This window comes from Chelonoidis abingdonii, chromosome 7 (assembly GCF_003597395.2).
Source record: "Chelonoidis abingdonii isolate Lonesome George chromosome 7, CheloAbing_2.0, whole genome shotgun sequence".
NCBI classification, from domain to species: domain Eukaryota; kingdom Metazoa; phylum Chordata; order Testudines; family Testudinidae; genus Chelonoidis; species Chelonoidis abingdonii.
This window is the reverse complement of record NC_133775.1, coordinates 65,067,544-65,085,743: the sequence shown is the minus strand read 5'-3', so window position 1 is coordinate 65,085,743 and position 18,200 is coordinate 65,067,544. Positions and strand designations below refer to the sequence as shown.

Below are 18,200 nucleotides of genomic sequence, written 5' to 3'. Positions count from 1 at the left end.
GCGCTACCCCCACGGGCACCTAAACCACAGTTCAAGGTGGGCCGGTAACTCTAGGGACCCAAACCCCAATTGCTAGCGGGCACTTATCCCCTGAAGCCCAACCCGCTATTTCCCTGGGCAGCTAACCCCCATTTCCCCTACCCTGTGGCCCTAAACCCCATGTACAGAGCCCATACAAGGGCCCGCAAGTCCCATAATCGATGGCCCTAAAACCTCCTGGGGCCCAACCCAATTTTCAGGCCCGCTAAGAGCAGGGGCCCAAAAACCCCATTTCAGGCACCCTGGAGTTAGGGGCCAAAACCTCTTTTCAGGACCCTAACACCAGGTGCCACCCCCATTTCCAGGGGCCCCTAACCTGGGGGCCAAAAATACCCATTTCAGGGCCACTACACCAGGTGCCCCAAACTCCCATTTCCAGGGGCCTAACCTGGGGCCAAAATACACGCAATTTCCAGGGCCCCTAACACCAGGGCCCTCAAAACCAGTTCCAGGGGCCGGTAACCCTAGGGGACTGAAACCGCAGTCCTATTTTCAGGGCGCCTAAAGCCAGGGAGCTCCAAGACCCATTTCCAGCGCCCCTAACCCCGGGGCCGTGCGAAAACGAGCCATTCTCCACTGGGACCCACAAACACCAGGGACGCCGCGAAACACAGCATTTTCGCAGGGGCCCTAACCCATGGGGAGATACAAAACCCCAATTTCACCAGGAGTCCATACGCTCTGGGGCCCCAATTTCCCGCGATATCGCGTGCCCCTAACCACTAGGATCATCAAACCTCGATTTTCCCGAGGGCGCACTAAACACCAACGGGCCCCAAAAGCCCTATTTCCAGGGCCCTTTACCCCGAGGTGGCCCCAAAACCCCATTTTCCGGCATCACCTAACCCAGGGCCAAACCCCATTTCTAGGGGCCCCTAACACAGAGGTCACTCTTAAAAACCCATTTGCCAGAGCTTCCATAAATTCCACGGGATCAGAGGTCCCCATATCTAGGGCACCCCGTCAATCCCGACGTGGCCCAAAACCATTTTCCAGGGTCACTAACCCTAGGTGTCCCAGAACTCCGCGTATTCCAATGGGAGGCCCCTAAAACCGTTGGCCAGGGCGCGCAAAAAACTCACTTTCCTGTGGTCTCTCACGCGAGCATGGCTATAGCGAGAGAGAGCAGGGTCGGGCACCTAGCAGGGAGCCCAAAACGCCTTTTGCAGGGGCCCAAACAACCAGGGACCGCAACTCCTCATTTCCAAGGGGTCCCTTAACCTCCTCCAAGGGGTGTGGCACCACCGCCCCTCCCCCCAAATAGAGAAGTACGCCTCCCTTTCCAGGGCACGTACAGGGCTTAAGATCCCGCATTATAAGCCTCCAATATATCAGGGGGCCCAAAACCATTGAGCCAGGCGGCTGCATAAGAGCAGGTGTCCCCAAACACAGAGCCCCTATTTTTCATATGGCCCCTTTGGGTTTATTTAGAGGCACAAAACCCTATTTCCAATGCTGAGGCCCTGACCTCGGCCAGGATGTGACCCCCAAAACCCTATTCTTCCAGTGGCCCCTAACATTCAGGGGCCCAAACCCATTCAAGGGACCCCTTGACGTGTCTCTATATCTGGGTCCTAAAAACACGCATATCCAGGGAACTCCCCGTATGCGCGCAGGGCCTACCCAAATACCCATTTCCAGGGCCACAGAACCCTGGGCCGGCACAGGTTACACGCAAATATCAGGTCCGCCGCTTTAACACCAAGGGGCCAAACCCTGAGTCCAGGGCCGGTAACCCTAGGGACCAAACCCCCTTTTCTAGGGGACCTAACCCCTGGGGTCCTCAAACCCCCTTTTAAAGGGGCCACTAACCCAGGAGGCCCAAACACCCATTTCCATGGCACTAACCCTGGGCCAAAACCCAATTTCCAAGGGGCCCCAAAACCCTAGGGGCCAAACCAATTTCCAGGGCCCTAGAACCCCAATGGGCCCCAACATACTGTCTACAGGTGCACGCGTTCTATATCCCCTATGGCCCGAAATGTCCACATGTACTTCCAGGGTCCCCAAGCCCTGGGCCCTATAATCCACATTCCCGGGACCCTCACCCAGGGGCACAACCTCATATCCAGGACCCACTCGGATACACCTCAGGGACCACAATAACGCCACATTCTCAGGGGCACGTATCCGGACTGGGGCCCTGCAAAACGCCTCACTCTCAGGGCACCTAACTCTGTGGGACTAGATACCCCCACTTTCAGGGCTGCTACCTTTTCTGCAGAGGGGCCCCTATAACCCTATATTCCAGGAATCCCTAACCCCTGGAGCCACCAGACGTTCCAGTGCACTGATAGTATACCACTAGTCAGAGGGGCATAGCTAGCATATGAGGTGATATATTACGAAGTGGGTATTCACCCACGAAAGCTCATGATCCAAAACGTCTGTTAGTCTATAAGGTGCCACAGGATTCTCTGCTGCTTTTACAGATTCAGACTAACACGGCTACCCCTCTGATACTGGGTGGCTCAAGGAACTACTGCTGGTTGGTTCCAAAACCTTTGACCTCTCAGTTATTGGGCCAAAGCCCTTTTCTTTCCTGTTTTAGTTACTCTTGTGTTTTTTTTATAAAATTGGTTTCTGTTGGGTTTTGTACCAAAGGACTTTCTGAAGCCATCCAGCTATTTGCCAGGTGCCGTACAAAGATGTAGAAAAACACAGTCCCTGCCCCATAGAGTTTAAAGGCGAAGGCCCTGATCATACAGACACTCACATGTGGCACTCCATCACAGGCTCAAAGATAAGCATGTACCTTTAAGTGTTTCCAGGATCAAGGCCTAAGAAATTAGACTAATGATCTGTTCCGTTAAGAAGAGTTTTGGGGTCCATGAAACCATAACATTTCTGTGGTCGTTTATTGATTTTTTTCATTCTCTTGCCTATGGCATTTGTAGGTGGATTCTGTTTAACTTGTTTTCCTGGGCACTGGAGAAAGGGGGGAGAGTGACTAACTCTTTACATGATCTAATAGAAAATTGTATGCAGCATAATTAGATCTCAGATGTTTGTTCCCCTCTCCCTTCTAGGCAGTGTATTTCTCTGCCACCTCCTTGTACAGGAAGATCAAGACCATTTTTGTGAGTAGAAAACATGCCTCCAAAATTCAAGCGTCACCTAAATGATGATGATGTCACCGGCTCAGTGAAAAGTGAAAGGGTGAGTGCCTGACCGCCAGTTGCTTTGTTTGCATTTATTGGTGTTTTGTACTGAGCCCTCCTTGTTTTACCTTAATTAAGAGGGATGAGTATTTGCTAACTCTGCAGTCCCTGGAGGCCTGAGAGCCATCTTTGAGTGAGCTTAACCACACAGCTTCATTGCTGATGACTTCAGTGCCATTGAAACAGTGGAGGGCATATTTAAAGTGGACCGCAAATGGATGAAATCCACCAATACCGAGTAGCCCCACCAACAGCCTAAGAGGAGCAGTCAGTGTGTTAGCTGAAAAGGCACCTTTTCAAAAAGCGAGGTGGGAGGACCCATTGAATTCTTCTGTCTAGCTCCTCTCAATCCTAATTCTGTAGAATACATCGCTCAGTGACTTCACAAGTTCATTGGGACATGGAGGCAGCTTGGGACAGACTGCTGTGTGTGTGCACTAAGTATTTTCCATTTTGTAAATGGTGTGTGTGTCAGTGTTTGCGTTGAGGAGACACAGCAAAGATTTAAATGCCAGTCTACAGAAAAGGGATTTATTTGATTTTCTTCCCTACCCTCAAAGGCTGCTTCATGGTCCATTAGGGTTCTCTTGTAACTGTGGTGTAACACAGTGATATATTTTAGGGTTCCGCAGCTTCATGGACCTGGCTGGCGGGATATAAAGGGAATTAATGAAGTGACATTTTTAGATACGCTGAATACCTTCTCTTAGCCTGGCAGGTGGAGGACATTCAGTACACTTGGTGAAGTAACTTGATTTATTTTTATTTTCAGGTCACCTGGTGTGGACTGCTTATTTTGGAGGAAGTATAGATACAAATAATATGAAACAAACATTGTAGGGTGGTTCTTACTTTTAATCAGATTAGCTGCATTATTACTTACTTAGTGTTAGAGGTGTGAGTGGTGCTTTACAGATGGGGAGTGGGGGAAAAAAGCACTTAATAACAGAATGTCCCAGTCATGGGATTATTTGATTGTGCAGAGCGCTGCTGCAATACAGCAGTTACAGTGCTTGCACCCCTCTCCGTGAAGTGTAGCAGTAGACTAATTCAAGGCAGGGTGTTCAGCAGTGCTTTTTATTACACTTCTCTGTGCAGTGGAATTGCTAGACTATAGGATTCTCAACTTGCATATTTTCTTGTGTAATTTATTTGTAATTTGCATGCAGATTTCTTTTATTTTGGGCACTTACATTCTGAATGAGCACTACGGTAACTGAAATAACTAGGCTGGGAATTAATGACATATGCCATGGGAAGGGAAAATTGCAGCTTTCTTATCTGTAGCATCCTAATCGCATAGTTCCTTAAGATAAGAGACTCTGGTATAGCTTTGTTCTTAAATGAGTCTTGTAATTTGTGCAATTAAATCTGTTCAGTTAATCTAGGCTGTAAAAAGTGACACAGGGTTTTTTTTGCAGACTCAGTAATAAAAATCATGTACAGTTGTGTCGTCTTTACTGGACCTAAACAGAATAGAAACAAAATAAGGTGTTCTGCAAGTTCTTCTTTTTGTAGTTGTTTCTTTTGTTTTTTTGGTTGCTGGTCTTTTATTTTTAAAAACAACAACAAAAAACAACAAAAACTTGCTAGCTAGTTAAGTCTGCCCCTGTGAAAACTGATATTTGTAGGAGTGTTACTATCGCCTTTCACAGCAAACTTACTCAGGCTTGGCAAGCCAGAGGACAAATTAAGCTCTGAATGGAGAGGTGGGTAGAGAGGCAGTGGGGGCCAGGGGCAATGGAGAGTTGGGGAAGGCAGTGGGGGCTGTGGGCGATGCGGGGCAGGATGGTGAGCCCACGACCGGAGGCCTGTAGGAAAGGGGGGAACTCACACTAGCTGTCTGCTTCTCTGATGTTTGTGGCTCCAGAGTGGGGCAGGGCCCAGCCCCTACTGGTGGCTCCAGGGAGGGGTGAATGCTTTGCCCCTCCTCCCCAACACTCCCCCCATCACTGCCCAGGAGGCTGTGGCCACAAGAAAAAGCCGTGGTGGCCGCATGCGACCATGGTGGCTGCATTTTAGAAACACTGCTTAGGCAAACCTTGTACTGGCTGTGTTGCAATTACTCATGCCCAAATATGATGTTTTAAATGTTCCTGTAAAGTTATACTTTGTGTATTATATATCACAGTAAAATTTACTTTCTGTATCGAAGGCCCGTCTATGCTGGGCTTGGAAATATATGTGCTGAACTGGTTTAAATCATTATTACATAAGTGGATTTGAACATGATTTGTCTAGCCGGAGTGCAGGGGGGTCAAACAGAGTTTAAACCAAGCCTGGAAGCCAGGCTCTAGCCTCAAATACTGCTTATCTTAGCTCATAATAGCTCCTAGTGAGATGATTGACAACTTGGCTGCAAGAGGAAGTGCTTTTGCACCACAAAAGTCCATACGTAGGCTGGAACACAATTTCTAGACTCTGTTTAAATTGGTTCAGTAAATGCAGTTTAAACTGTAGTATAGATAGGCCTCAACACTTGCAGTATGGGAATTTAAAACCAAACACAAGGGGAACAGCGTCTCTAAGCATTGTGAGGATGGGGTGAGACCTGAGAGTCCAGTGCGGGACAGAGAACCCCAAAGAAGTTTTTCCTTCTCGACTATTTTTTTAATCCTAAAAAAGGATATAGACCTGAAGAGTTGGAGCATCTGTTACAGAGATAAAGCATGCCAACAGCCCCTAAAAGGAGATATTTATTTATTTAAAAGAAGAACCAAGCCAATGTCTTATTTAAAGTAACCTTACAAGATTGTCATGAAAATTCTCAGCGCAAGTGCCCAATCTACTTGACTCTCCTTACTATGACGATGATAAAATCTAATGATATTTTACCTGTCAAATAAACTTTTGGAACAGTAGGATTTTTCAAGACTGACTTAGGTCAGTCTGAGCATCATCCATCGATTTGTAGTGGAGGCCAAAATGCATTATTATAGAGTGTTGCGGTAACTGTGCAACATGTAACATGAGAGTGTGAAAATAACCTCAGTACCAGAAATGTACTTCCCTCTCCAAGACCCTGTTGCTGATCAAGAGGAAAATCCAGAGGTCAAATTCAACTCCACCCTATGCATCTTTGTGGCAGTCACAGTATGAGATACTATAGGAACTAGTCACTCAATGCAAAACATTCTAGTCATAAAACCCAGTAATAACCTTAACCCCAATGTGAAAATTGTAAAGGTTCATCCTCTCTGTTAACAACCAAACCCTCTCTGCTGGTGGGGTGGGGGAGAGGATTCATTAACTTTAATCCTCATTCCCATTCTTTATATCATCAGGTGACAGTTTATTTAAAAACCACAGCATTTTCTGAGATGGAAATGCATATGGTCTTCCATGTGGGTAGAACAAAACAAAGTTCTGTGTATACTCGATCATAAGCCGGTTCGTTTATAAGCTGCCTCCCCTGCCCCCCAGATCATAAGCTGATCCTATAACTCGGGTCAGCAAAGTTTGGCTCCTGGGTCATCAGGATAAGCCGCTGGTGGTTCGAGATGGTTTGTTTACCTCCAGTGTCTGCAGGTATGGAGGTAAACCTAGGCAAACAAAGTGTCCTGGTGCACCAGCTGCTTACCCTGACAGGCCGGGACAGCAACTGGTGGGGAAATTTTTTCAGGGGGAGAAGCTGGGAGTCAGGGGAGTAACCCCTGTGACCACCCCCCACATGATCCCACCCCTAGCCCGGGACCCCCACACTCTGCCCATCCCATCCCTTCCCACCTTATCTGGGGAGGATGCCTCTGGCCTGGCTGGAGCCGCTCTGGCAGACTGGGTGGCATGGCCGCAGCCTGCCAGCCCTGGAGCTGCTTTGGAGGCTGGAGGGAGGGCAGAGTGGCACCTTCCCTTCTGGCTCTGCTGCCTCTCCTTGCTTCCTCTGTTGTGGGGAGGGGCAGTGTCTCACCTCTCCCTTTCTATACCTCTTCATAAGCTGACCCCCTTCTTTGGTGCGTCCCTTTTTTTACTTAAAAACTCAGCTTATGAACGAGTATATACGGTAATTACATGAGGTGTAAGGTTTCAAAAGACTTTAGTAGTTAGTGTGGTTTGAATGTAATGTTTTACAGATGGGCCCTTTGGGAACTGATTGGGATTTAATCTGTATATGACACTGCTTTAAGGACTGGAGTACCTATGAGTTTTATTTAGTCTTATTTTAAAGTGAATTTGGACCGTGTGTTACATAGAGAAACAGGAATTGATAGAAATCCATTGTAACTGACTTCATTTTCACCATTAAAACTGGCCACAAGAGAGCTAACCCAGTGGCTTAGTAGCAGTTCTCTGTAATTTACTGAACTGGCAAATGTCTCATTTACTGGTAGGGTGCAGAGACTTCCAGTTCCAGCCCTGAGAGGTGGGGTTGCGGCTGAAAAGAATACCCCTTCTGGTCATTTAACAAGGAGCATTGATGTGTTCCAAAGTCATGTACAGCCAGTTTTGAGAGGGATGGTGGATGAGAGAGAGAAACTCTGGTTTCTAATTGATTGATGCTAACCTTTTTTCTGTGTTTGCAGAGAAACCTTTTAGAAGAAGATTCCGACGAGGAGGAGGACTTTTTCTTGTGAGTAGCTATATGGGTATTGTGTGGGTGTTGTAGTAAGTGGGGGATATGATATATCATGGGCCAAGTCGCTGTTCAAACCAGAACTGGGGAAATTGAAAATATAAGGCAGCTCCTTCTTACTCGCGGGTAGAACTGATTGGTATGAAACATTGCCATCTGTTTCTGATTGATTCAGCAGCTGTGAGATCGGGGGAGCACTAGCAATGAATGTAAATTAAGATTAAGCAAATAAAATTGGGGCAGCCCAGCAGTTAGGAGTGGAAGAGACCCTCTGGTTGGGATCTGGTTCAGTTCCTTGCTGATGGAGGATCATTTCCTGTTGCATGTGCTTTGACCTAATTTGAAATGTCACCTCTTTGTGAACCCTGTGAAAGACCCAGCCATTTGGGTCAGACAGGCTTTCCTGTGTGCACTATATTCATGATCACTCTGTCTGTTCTGTGTTGGCAGGAGAGGACCAGCAGGACCAAGGTTTGGACCCAGGAATGACAAGATCAGGCAGTAAGTTCCTTAGAGTTTGGATCCGTAGTCCAGATACCATTTTATGTATGTGTTTTTAAATTGTGCTGCTTTGTTACTAATAGGATGACCAGAGGTCCTGATATTATTGGGACTGCCCCAATATTAGGGGTTTGTCTTATATATGCAACTATTCCCCTCTCCCCCCACCCCCACAAAAAAAAAAAAGTGTCCTGATTTTTCCTCTTGCTATCTGGTCACCCCTAGTTACCAACAGGTTTCTCCTTAGTCTTACCATGGAAATGCAACTCCTACTTAATCTTCTCTCACAAGTATTTCCTAGTCCATCTGCCTTCAAGCAGAGGAAATTCAACTCCCAAGTTATCAAAGAGTTAATCGTGTTCTAGCATGGGGACACAAATTGGTTTGTAGCACTATAGCCTGATGTAACAATAGTTTTCAATAGCACATTTGCTGGGTAACCATTTAACATTCGTAACAAAACTTCCTTACAGGATAGTAAAGATAGTGTTTTCAATTTGAGCCACTATTGTGCCTCCGCTGCTGTTGCCTTTCCCATCCATTCTTGTCACATTCTTTTGCCTTTTTATCTCTCTCCTGTCTGCCCCCTTGGTGTTCCAAGTAGATCCTTGCGCTCAGAAGTACAGTGCTACCCAGATTTCTCATGCACCTGGCAGTCCTGTGGACTTCAGTTTATCATACAGGGAGCAGATGCATGTGACTTTTTGGAGACCTGGAAAGATTTAATAGGATCAAAATAGCTGAACAAACAGGAAACAATTAAAATTTGGATTCTAACCATCAATTATACAGAACAAAAGGGAAGAAACTAACAAAACTAGATCCCTTCTCTTAGAGTAATTTCCTGGCAATGGTTTCAGTTCTTCTTTTTACTGAGAGTCCCAGCTTGTTCGACTATATGATAGTAGCGTTTGTTGTACAGTGACTGAGGGGAAAGGTGGGCCGCAGCTGGAGAATGTGTGTCATAAATGGACCATCAGTTTGCTGAAATATATTTGTGTTTCATGTACATTCCCCTCTGAAATTTCTATTCTAGCTCTCAAGAGTGAAAATCTAGATGGCAATCAGCTTTGTGTAAACCAGATTAGATCATCTAGTTTGTGGCTTCAGAATCTCTGTTCTTCTTTAGTTTTATGTGAGGAAAAACCAGTGCCTCTCTGAGATTCGTCTACATCAGAGGTTCCCAAATTTGTTCCGCCGCTTGTGCAGGGAAAGCCACTGGTGGGCCGAGCCAGGATGTTTACCTGCCGTGTCCACAGGTTCTGCCGATCGCGGCTCCAAGTGGCCGCGGTTCGCTGCTTCAGGCCAATCGGAGCTGCTGGAAGTGACGCAGGCCGAGGGACTTGCTGGCCGCTGCTTCCAGCAGCTTCATTGGCCTGGAACAGTGAACTGTGGCCACTGGGACCCGTGATTGGCCAAACCTGCGGACACGGCAGGTAAACAGCCCGGCCTGGCCCGCTAGGGGCTTTCCCTGCACAAGCGATGGAACAAATTTGGGAATCACTAATCTACATTGATCCCATGTGGTTAAAAGCAGTTCTGGCCAGACCCGAGTCATACACCTGCACAGCATAGAAATTTTGACGGGACATGGTTCAGATTAGGAGCTATAAATTGATACTGTGAAGTTGGCTCCATTGTGCATTTGAAATGATTCTCCTTATGAGCTATTTTACTTGCAGGCTATTGGGAAAGGTGACATGATGTTCCATAGTACTAATTACCTTGGGCTAGTCAATTAGAACTAAATAAGTAGGTAGATTCACCCAATTGTCTGCCCACATGATGGTAACTGAAGACTGGCAAGTTTGTATGGTCAAGATAGAAGCAGATTATAGTCGCTGCAACAAGCTAATGTCACTAAATGTAATAACTGAGATCTTACCTTCTCTGCCAGTGCTGTCTCTGATTATTAAATTAAAAGAACATCATAGAATATTAGGTTTGGAAGGGACCTCAGGAGGTCATCTAGTCCAGCCCCCTGCTCAAAGGAGGACCAATCCCCAGATTTTTACCCCAGTTCCCCAAATGTCCCCCTCAAGGATTGAGCTCGCAACTGGGGGTTTAGCAGGCCAATGCTCAAACCACCGAGCTATCCCTCCCCTCATCTGTTGTGCTCTGTCATGAAAGTCCTAGTGTGTGGAAAGTGGCAAGTGTTAGTAAAGAGAGCGCTTCTGTAACAAAGGGAAGTAGCACCAGATCATCAGTAGTCTCTAGAGGCAAGGGAACCAGGAATTGTTCTCTTACTGATATCTTTAACAGCTGGTCAGGAATGGGTGTTGAGCCAGACAGCAGCCAAGGGGTATCAAGTCTGTTCTCCCTGGCAGGAGTCTCCTTTGAGGCATTCTGTGGGAGATGGAGGGTAAAGGCAGAAGTTGTGATGGGAAGAAAAATGAAAATGGGAAAAATCTGTAGTGTTTGTGCATCAAACAATACATATGTTACTCCATGGCAAGGCTAATGTCCAACACGCATCAGCTTTGAGATTTGGCCATTGCCAGAGATGTGATCCCAGTGGGGTGATCTAGTTTGGCAAACATGTCTCTTCTGAACCTGTCTCTCTCAGTGGTGCTTCCCACAGACTAGGTAGTTGTTGTGTCTGTCTATATTCTTATTCTACGCTGCTTGCTGTGTATCTGTAGTCCACCTTTCATTCTTCAGTGGACCACCATTTCTATTTGTACTGTTTTATTTAGTAAGTGCTGGTGCTATCTGGAACATAAAGGGAGAATTCAGGGGTGACTTGATTATACTCTGTATGTACAGTACCTACATGGAGGACAGATATTGTATATTGCAATCCAGTGGCTGGAAGCTGAAGTGACTCAAGTTCAGACTGGAAATAAAGTGTACATGTTTAACGGAGTGTAATTAACCATTGGGACAATTTACCAAGGGTCATGGCGGATTCTCCATCACTGGCAATTTTAAAATCAAATTTGGAAGTTTTTCTGAAAGATCTGCTCTGGGAATTATTTTGGGGCAGTTCTCTGGCCTGTGTTATACAGGAGGTCAGATGAGATGATCGTAATGGTCCCTGCTGCCCTTGGAATCTATGATCTTGGAACAGTCACTGCTCCACCAGAACAGTTTAGATGCATATTGTACCTGCTGGCTAGAGGAAGGTGCAAGTTCACAATGGTGCAGATTTCCCCTTTGTTGTTTTTTTGGGAGGGGAGGGAGGTGGGTGTTCAATTGTTGCTGAAAGGCTGCAAGGGAGAGAGGTTTTTAAGGATGAACAGAGGGTGGTTGTTGGGCACACAAGAGAGCCTGTTGGAGATAAAAGGGGCAGAATGAAAGAAGATTATAGAAAGATGCAAAGGCAGTGGGTAAGGAGCAGTAATGGGGGAGTCGGAGCAGAGATGGAAGAAAGTTATGGAGGGTTTTGAACATGAGAGGTAGGGGGAATTGGTGAGGGTTCCCAAAGAGAGGAAGGAGACTCTAGCAGTGGCCTGTAAGGTAGAGCACAATGGCATGGGGGTCCTGTTAGTTGAGGTGAGGGACGTCAGAGGCATAAATATGTTGGCAGGTGTAGGGGAAAGGAAAGATTTAGGGGATCTGCTCACCCATGCTTTACAGTACGAAGTGGCTGGTGGAGTTGCTTCTTCCCAGCCAAGTTTCCAGCTTGCTGAGGGGGAGTTCGTACCCTTTACACTGGGAAACATCCCAGTTGGGCCTCTTACACTCTCTCGGATATCTGCCTGCATTTGTGGGGTGGGCTGAAGGAATTTCCTCCTGTCAGGCTGTGGTTTGCTGCTCCTTATGTAACTGTTCGCTCCTTTGTATTCAGCACATTCCTAGTAGTTCTGGAAAGAACCTCCATGGAAATCATTGGCTTCTCGCTGTTGTTCAGTGAGTTGGTGAATCTGACTGGTGCTAGTAGGTGGGTATCCACTTCACATTTGCTTCTAACTGGTGATTTTGGCAGAAAGGTGAAGGTGGAATGGGCTGCATAGCCTAAGCTATGCTCTGGCCCCTAGTGTTCAGGGTTAAAGGTAACTGGCACGGGATTGGTTTTAAATTGGGTTTGTGCCCTTTTGCTGATATTTATGATGTACTTGTGAAGGAGGCTTGGAAGGTATTTTGAACCTCAGAAATATCAGGAATGTCTAGTTTCCCTAGTTTTGCATGGAGGACTTTTGCGAGGTCTTGGAGTGACTACTGTGAGCTCTTAATGCCTGAGCTGAAGGAGCAAGGTTGAGTCATTGGCATTAAAAAAAAAAAAAAAAAAAAAAGTAAAACTTCTAAGCGGTCTGACTAAAAAGTCCTTCCCCTCTCCATTGCTTAGCTCTCACTCTAGAAAGAAAGTCTTAGAGTCTAGACTAGAGTTTATGCTCCTGCTTTAACTTGAGTTATTTGTTAACTAATTTAACTCTAGTTAACAACACGATTATGAAGACTAGGCTACACACTGCACAACCATTTGTTCCAAGAAATAAATGTGGTTTATTGGGGCCTTGATCCTCATGATGTTGTCATTGTGCTAACTCTCCAATCATAAGAGTGTCTTCTAGCTAGAGAAGGGATGAATGTCTAATGTAACCAAGGCTTGAGTCGTGCCAAAACATTGCAGAACACTGTTACAGCATTTATTTGAGTGTTTTTAATACTTCCGTTACTATTACTTAGTGCTGGAATGCACTTTTGGTACTTCTTTTTTTAGGAGTTGGTCACTGATTGTAGTGAGTGAGCAGAATTGAACAAACCCCAAATTGCCTTCCTACATCAACAGAAGCTAAAAAGAGCATAACCCTAATGCTGTGTTCCCTTTTGCCAGTCACCTTTTCAGGTGCACTGTTGAATGGGTGGAGAAGCATGTACCACTGCTAATGTACCATACCTGTTCTGCAGAAGTGGCAGTGGAATCCAGGGCTCTGAGATTGGCACTTCTCACCAGTATCAAATATTAAAACGAGGGGAAATGTCAATCAGTTGTCTCAGGTAGGTGTTGGATCCTATGCACCAGATGTTTGCAGGTACCTACTACCGCTTAATGGTAGACAAACTGGAAGCATGTGTTTAAGCCTTCCAACCATTTGAGGGGCAGGAGGGTTATTAATATTACTTAGAATTTTGTTTACTGGAATAATCCAAGGCTAATCCCATGAGATACTCGAGCTGGGTGGGATTTTAAAAAGCACCTAAGGGAGTTAGGAGCAGAAGTCCCATTTAAGGCAGAGATGTGATCCTAAATCCATTAGGTACTTTAGAAAACTTCCCCCAATGTGCTACATTTATCTCCCTTGACTATAAATGTTCTCACACTTGTGGCTATTTCACCTTTCACAGTACCTCACTGCAGTTCACTCTCACAAGTTGACATTAAGCAGATTTCTTAGTTATGCGAATGAGCTGGGCCCAGTGGATTCTGCAGCTCTGGAGATTGCTGCCAAATTGTGCTCCATAATCAAGGCTTTCATTGAGACAATGACTGATTCTAGCCTTTTGAAGCTGACCTTAAACATTTAAATCGAACAGAAACCAGTGTAGCGTTTCTTTCTGAATATGCAAAGTCTGAAACAGTTGCTCCTAGAGTGCATCTGCCATAGGAATGTTAGCGCCCATATTACAGCCACAGCAGAACTCTACCAGTGTTTGACTACTTCAGTAAAGAGGACTCAGTCATTTTTCAATGGATCATGAAAAAATTGTTCAAGGCAGGTTTTTAAGATGTGGGGTAAAATCACCTGAGTCCTTCTGTTTGCAATGTTGTAGCCATGTTGCTCCCAGGGTATTAGAGGGACATAGTGGGGGAGAAAGAACAGGAGTACTTGTGGCACCTTAGAGACTAACAAATTTATTTGAGCATAAGCTTTTGTGCGCTACATTCAGTGGAAAATACAGTAGGAAGATATATACACACACACCGAGAACATGAAACAATGGGCGTTACCATACGGATTCTAACGAGAGCGATTGGTTTAGGTGAGCTATTACCAGCAGGAGAGAGAGAAACTTTTTGTAGTGGTAATCAAAATGGTCCGTTTGCAGCAGTTGACAAGAAGGTGTGAGGAACAGTGTGTGTGTGGGGGGAATAAACATGGGGAAATAGTTTTACTTTGTGTAATGACCCATCCACTCCCAGTCTTTATTCAAGCCTAATTTAATGGTGTCCATTTTTCAAATTAATTCCAATTCAGCAGTCTCTCATTGGAGTCTGTTTTTGAAGTTTTTTTTGTTGTAATATTGCGACTTTTAGGTCTGTAATCGAGTGACCAGGGAGATTAACATTCAAAAAACAGTCGGAGAACACTTCAGTCTCCCTTTAAAGCGCTGCCCGAGCCCCACTGCCGGGGTTACCATGCTATATGCAAACCTGTGTTATATCGGGTTGCGTTATATTGGGGTAGAGGTGTATTACCTCTTCCACCTTGACTCTTCAATTCCTTTCTGTTATTGCTACCAACTGTGCAAAAGCACCATTGCTGTAATATGGGTGCTAACCTTGAGGGGGCTGTTTGGGGATTGGTCCTGCTTCGAGCAGGGGGTTGGACTGGATGATCTCTTGAGGTCCCTTCCAACCCTAATGATCTGTGATTCTATGATTCTGGTGTCTGCAGGCCTAAAGAGAGGTGCAAATTGCCTCACTGATTGCGGTTGTGTTGACTCTGAAACCTGAGAATGGCCATTCAGTGATCAACATGAAGTGTTTCACTACTGATCATTTTTTTCAGAAGTGTGCAGCAAATGTTTCTCCTGCAACCCCAAATGGCTATACATCCTCTTGCCCCCTAGTGCTCTAAGGTTCCAACTGCCCCTTTCTTAGCTCTAGAAACCTTCCAGTCATATTCCTTCCATACCCAGCGACTTCTGCAATGTAGTTTTGCGTTGTCAGTAGGAAAATGTGAGCCATAGTGGAAATGTTGGGGGCTGTGCGAAATAACATAATCTCAAAATGCATAAAAGGCATCAGCTTTGCTGATTGTATAACTCAGTTTCATATTCATTCCCTGCGTTCCAGGTGGCTGCATCAGAGGTCTAATGTGCCACAGAGTACATGGAACCTAATGATAACATCCAAGTGTACAACACATCACTGAGAATGGGAGGGGACGTGGAGCCAATACTGCCTGCTAGAAAACTGACTATTCCCCAAAACAGGCATGGAGAAGACGCCCAGGTCACGTTGGTAGCATGGTGTCTTCGTCGCTCGTCTCTGCCACTTGAAGAATGTGGCACCTTTCTTTAGCCTGGCAGTATGAATTGCACCTAATATTAGTCAGTTCATAGCCCAGTGGATCTAAAAGGGAAAGATAGATTCCTTTCCTTCAAAACTTGGTAGACCATTAAAGCAGACACTAAATCGAATTAAGCTGAGAGTGATCTCGTTGCTGGTGTTCTGGTTTGTGTGATGTTCTATCCTTCTTAAAACCAGCATCTTTGTAGTCATTAGTCTAAAGTGGGGCCATGAGAGACATGTGTATGCTTTTGTTTTACTCACTTTCCTGGCAAGAATGAATTCAGTTTTTTCCACTTGGAAACCTGGCAGGATACAGACCCAGGAGCAAAATTATTGAAAAGCCAGTAGTTCTCTCCCTGTAAATACATTTCTTGCTTGGCAGGGGAGTGGACTCTGATAAAATGAAAAATGTTTTGTTTTCAATATTGCTTGAATTTCCAACTTCAAGCAGATAGAACTAGTTGAAAATGGTAAATTTACTCCAAAACTGCACTGTGAGTAGACCTTTGATCTTTAACTCTCGTACTAGAGAGGCCTCTTTGGCTTTCGTTGAGAAAGGTCTGTCTTGTGGTTAAGGGACTGGAGTGGGGTTCAAGATCTGGGTTTAATTCCGGGTTCAGTCTCGGACTCTGTGTGACCTTGGGTTAATCACTTAAGATAGATATACCTAGATTAATTTGCAGGGTACAATTGGGCTAGCTTTAATCTAGCTAGCAGGTAATAATAGTAATGAAGATGTGGTGGCATGGGCTTTAGCACAGGTGAGGAACCAGAGAAGGTAACCGTGGTCCCTGGCAGGTGTGTCATCTGGTTCCCAGCTGGTGCCACCATGTTGTCTTCACCAGTTCCCTGTGCTAGCTAGATTAAAGCTAGCATGGGTATGCCTCCCTGGGCTACAATCACCCCTTGGCTTGTGGCATAGATAGCCTCTTAATCTGTGTTTCAATTTCCTGTCTGTAAAATGGGGATAAATAATCCTTCTTTTCTACTGCACTTTGTCTTGTCTATATAGATTGTTCCTTGGGGTAGGGGTTCTCTGACCACACGTGTACCGTGCTTAGCACAATGGAGGCTTGATGACGATTGGAGCCTTGAGACGTAACTATAAGACAAATTAATGATCTGGAGCACCCAATGCATAGCTTTTATCTGTAATCAGAGGACACTGGAATGCTGAGAGATGAAGTGTCCAACTTTTAGTCCTCTGGAGCTGCATAGCCATGTAATACAGACCTTTTTCAGAGGTTGACGTGTATGACTGATGCTTTGAGTCTTGTACGTAACATGGATTTCCTTGAACACCTTCCCTTATGTTGGATCCTCTCCTTTCTGACTCTAATGTAACATTGTTGCATCCATTATACATTCCTGCTGGTGGTTTGAACCAAGAGAATTTGGTTACAGACCTGTCTTTGGGAGGACTTTTCATTACTTTAAAGCCAATTAATAATTTTTAAGAACATCCACATACTGCAAAGCAAAGTAAATGTGTCTCAAATGTTAGCCCTGAGTCTGCTTGCCCTTCGCATGTGAAACCGTGAGAGTTTGATAAACAGAGGTCTAGTGGGATCAGCCCCTTCATTTTAAATTTTCCAGTGATTGTTTTTCTTCTCTCATCACCCATCTTATGCTTGGAAGCAGCAATTGCCTCTGAGTCACCCAGGTTTGTCCAGGGCTTATAGTGACACTAGAAGTCCTACTGCCTACACTTTGTGACATGATTCCTTTTTGTTTAGGTGCTGATCGTGACTCACTATTTTAATTATATGGGTATTTGGGTGTGTGTATCCAGTGTAAAACGAGTGCATCTGCCGGCCCTGGGTAGTCTCAGCATGTCATGATAAAGGAAGAAAATTCATTCACTGGAAGTGATTCTGATATGTTTAATAGATCCGGTATTTGAAGATGGTCTGTTTGGAATAGCTGGCACTTCTTCTACCATGTTTCGTTTAGGAATGTGAAATTTAAAAAAAAAAAAGTCTGTTAAGATTGCCTTGGTCATGAGTCATATATTGTTTTCTTTATTTAAGAGGCAGCTGATAAAACAATGGGTGAGTATCCAGGTCTGTTTCATCAAAATAGGGAATGGTTGACAAACAATAGATATAGCAGCTCTTCCTGCCCTTCTGTAGCAGAAGATTTCAAGCAGCTGTGGGGAGTCAGGCTTCTACCTATAGCAGAACAATTCATGCTGGATTTATGATATGCTGCAGGAAAGGGCTAGTTTATTTTTTGTGCGATGGTAGAATAATGCTTTGTGGCCTATTCTCGTCCGTATAAAAATACAGCCTCTCCAGCTCAGTATTAAGCCAATAGTTTGCTTCAGAGGGTTCTGCTGATAATGGAACTACAAAAGTGTGGCTGCAGTGGTTTGCAAAGCCTGGCATGAAATGCCAAGACAGACGCATAGCCCTCTCTATTTAATTAGCGACATGGCTGTTTCTGTGTTTCCGGTTTTTTATTAATAGAGATTTGAAAAGTCAAGTGCTGCTATTCTGTTTTTTTACTGGATGCTCCAAAGTAGAGAAGAGGGAAATGAGCATGTGCAGGGGGAGATTTTCAAAGGCAGTTAGCTGCCCAGTTCCTATTGAAAGCCTCCAGAAGTGTGGCACCCAAGGGACATTTGTGCCTTTGAAGATCAGCCCTACAGTTGTTGTGGTGCTGGGTTGGCTTTCGCTATTCATCTCGAAATGTTTGGAACTTCCAGTTTAATAGTTGCAGTTGCATCTCCAGGCCTTTCGCATCTGGA

The 18,200-nt window shown here is 45.2% G+C and overlaps 1 protein-coding gene across 3 annotated transcripts in view; it reads left to right on the top strand.

The window, feature by feature from the left end:
• The window catches only part of VAMP4 (vesicle associated membrane protein 4), a 51,573-nt gene that overhangs the window by 4,523 nt on the left and 28,850 nt on the right, over window positions 1-18,200 (top strand). For 2 of the 3 annotated variants that reach the window (XM_075067973.1, XM_075067975.1), the window contains exons 2-4: window positions 3,069-3,198; window positions 7,721-7,767; window positions 8,221-8,271. In XM_075067973.1, the coding sequence (XP_074924074.1) occupies window positions 3,133-3,198; window positions 7,721-7,767; window positions 8,221-8,271 (164 nt within the window). In that variant the 5' untranslated portion in view covers window positions 3,069-3,132. Of the gene's footprint in view, window positions 1-3,068; window positions 3,199-3,972; window positions 7,768-8,220; window positions 8,272-18,200 lie in introns of all 3 variants that reach the window. The other variant, XM_075067974.1, reaches the window with a different exon arrangement.